The sequence below is a fragment of the Penaeus japonicus genome, unplaced genomic scaffold (genome assembly GCF_977035675.1).
Source record: "Penaeus japonicus unplaced genomic scaffold, GWHDUDI00000001_assembly GWHDUDI00000014, whole genome shotgun sequence".
NCBI classification, from domain to species: Eukaryota; Metazoa; Arthropoda; class Malacostraca; order Decapoda; family Penaeidae; genus Penaeus; species Penaeus japonicus.
This window is the reverse complement of record NW_028234416.1, coordinates 25,328,898-25,331,397: the sequence shown is the minus strand read 5'-3', so window position 1 is coordinate 25,331,397 and position 2,500 is coordinate 25,328,898. Positions and strand designations below refer to the sequence as shown.

The window sequence follows — 2,500 nt, the reverse complement described above, 5'->3', positions numbered from 1 at the left end:
TTCGATTTAGGCAATGTAGAAACCTGCTAATAAAATTTAGATGTACAAGTCTTCGAATTTTAGACCTAACCTTAGGATTTTTTTTTCAGAAAAGGGTACTTATCTTAGATTTTTTTTCTTATTTTTTCTTAATTCCATGATTTTGTTTCGTTTTCTGACCAATGCAAAGTGGGGGGAAAGTAAGGGGAAATCATAAACCTGTATGTGGATGTATATATGTGTATATATATATATATATATATATATATATATATATATATATATATATATATATACATTTCCCCCCCCCCCCCAATGCAAAGTGGGGGGGGAAAGTAAGGGGAAATTATAAACCTGTATGTGGATGTATATATGTGTATATATATATATATATATATATATATATATATATATATATATATATATATATATATACATATATACATTTGTGTGTGTGTGTGTGTGTGTGGTCAACATTTTGCCCTTGAATTGTATGTTTTCAATGCATTAAAAAGTTTGGCAGTGAAGCACTGTTTGGCAGAAAATATGATTAAATTTCATATAAGCACACTCACAAGATTTAGCAACCCTGTGACTATCTAAAATTTAGAAATAGGAATTTGACTAAACTAATGATGACCATTCCCCCTTTACAAAGAACAGCCATTTTACATCAATGAACCTATCAGATACCTTGCCGCGACCCAACATCGGCCGCGACCCAAAGATTAAGAAACATCCCTTTAACCATATAGTCATGCAAGACCACTCATCCTGCAGCTTCCACGGTGCACCCCTCGCCCTCGCAATCTGGCCCTTCCCGCCCGTCATGATGGAGGAGAAGGTCGTGGCTCCCAATGGCACCGAATCGACGAGGCTCTACGGCCGCGGCATCCGCATTCTGGAGGCCATCGCCGGACACCTCAACTTTGCCATCGGCGAGGCGCTGCCCGTCACAGTATCTAAGGATGTTAGTGAGAGGCATTTATTTGTAAATCGCGCAAAAGAGAGAGGGGGGAGGAGAGAAAGAGAGAGAGAGAGAGAGATTGAGAGAGAGAGAGAGAGAGAGAGAGAGACAGAGAGTGAATAAGCGAGAGAGAAAGGGAAAGAGAGAGAGAGAGAGAAACATCGATATAGGAATCACTCTTCAGATCTGAAAATATTGCCCCATTTACACTTTCTCATTCTGTTTCCATAAGATAAATAATGACATGCTACAGATCAATAAGATATAACAGATATATATAGATATAACACCATAAACAATGCCTCATGCTAATGGACTCTTGGGTATATCATGGCGACCTCCCACATAAAAAAAAACATAACTGCCATGACGTTCCAGAGAATGGACCATGTCCTGTATCGACGAGCCTTGATCAGCCCGCAGAAACTGGCCTTCCTGCCCCATCTTGCAAGGCGCTATGACTACACCTTCTTCATCGAGGAAGCGACACTCACGTTCTGCATGGCCAAGCCCGAGCTGAAGCCTCGGTGGCAGAACCTCTACTACCCCTTGGGAGACAGGGTGTGGGCGTCCATCTTGGCACTGCTCGTCTTAGTGCCGGCGGTGTTCTTCCTGGTATGGGCGTTGCTTGTTACTGTATGAGGGAAGGAATGGTGGGGATGAGTGGATGATATAAGCATGTAATATTAACATATAAAGACCGATGTGATTATTTGTGGTTTGTTATAACATATCAAAACATAGTACTGATATGATACTGAAATTTAAAGCGAAAAAAATCTTCCTTTCTTGGCGTTGATTCCTCAGCTCCACAAATCCCGCTTGGAAGGCAACGCGAAGGAAAACTTCAGTCCTCTCCTAGTGACGGAGCAGGTGCTAGGAACTCTGCTCGGCCAGAACTTCTACCTCCAACTTCCTACCGTGTCTTCGACCCGTATCCTCGTGGCCTCGTGGCTGGTGGTGGCCTTCATCCTGGGCACGGCCTACCGCGGCAACCTCACCGCCTTCCTGACCATCCCCAAGTACCCTCCGCGAGTCGAGAACCTCAGGGACCTCCTCCAGACCTCCGCTCAGTGAGAGATTGATTGTTGCTATAGATGATTGTAATAGGTGTATACATACATACATACATATATATATATATATATATATATATATATATATATATATATATATATACATACATATATGTATATAGACAGATAGATAGAGAGAGTGAGAGAGAGAGAGAGAGAGAGAGAGAGAGAGAGAGAGAGAGAGAGAGAGAGATTAAATGAGAGAAGGATGGGGAGGGAGGAAGGAAGGAGAGAGAGGGCGAGAGAGATAGAGAAAGAGAGAGAGAGAGAAGGATGGAGAGGTAGGGAGGGAAGGACATATATATATATATATATATATATATATATATATATATATATATATAGAGAGAGAGAGAGAGAGAGAGAGAGAGAGAGAGAGAGAGAGAGAGAGAGAGAGATGAAAAGGGAGGAAGGAAAAGAGAGGGAGAGAGAAAGAAAGAGAGTGGCTGACTATGATATAACCCGCCCTTTCTGATAA

The 2,500-nt window shown here is 41.7% G+C and overlaps 1 protein-coding gene across 1 annotated transcript in view; it reads left to right on the top strand.

Moving 5' to 3' along the window:
- Positions 1-2,500, top strand: part of LOC147470550 (ionotropic receptor 21a-like) — a 6,511-nt gene that overhangs the window by 2,574 nt on the left and 1,437 nt on the right. The window contains exons 6-8 of the mRNA XM_086543728.1: positions 760-949; positions 1,325-1,561; positions 1,754-2,019. Coding sequence (XP_086399854.1) covers positions 760-949; positions 1,325-1,561; positions 1,754-2,019 — 693 coding nt within the window. The remainder of the gene's footprint in view (positions 1-759; positions 950-1,324; positions 1,562-1,753; positions 2,020-2,500) is intronic.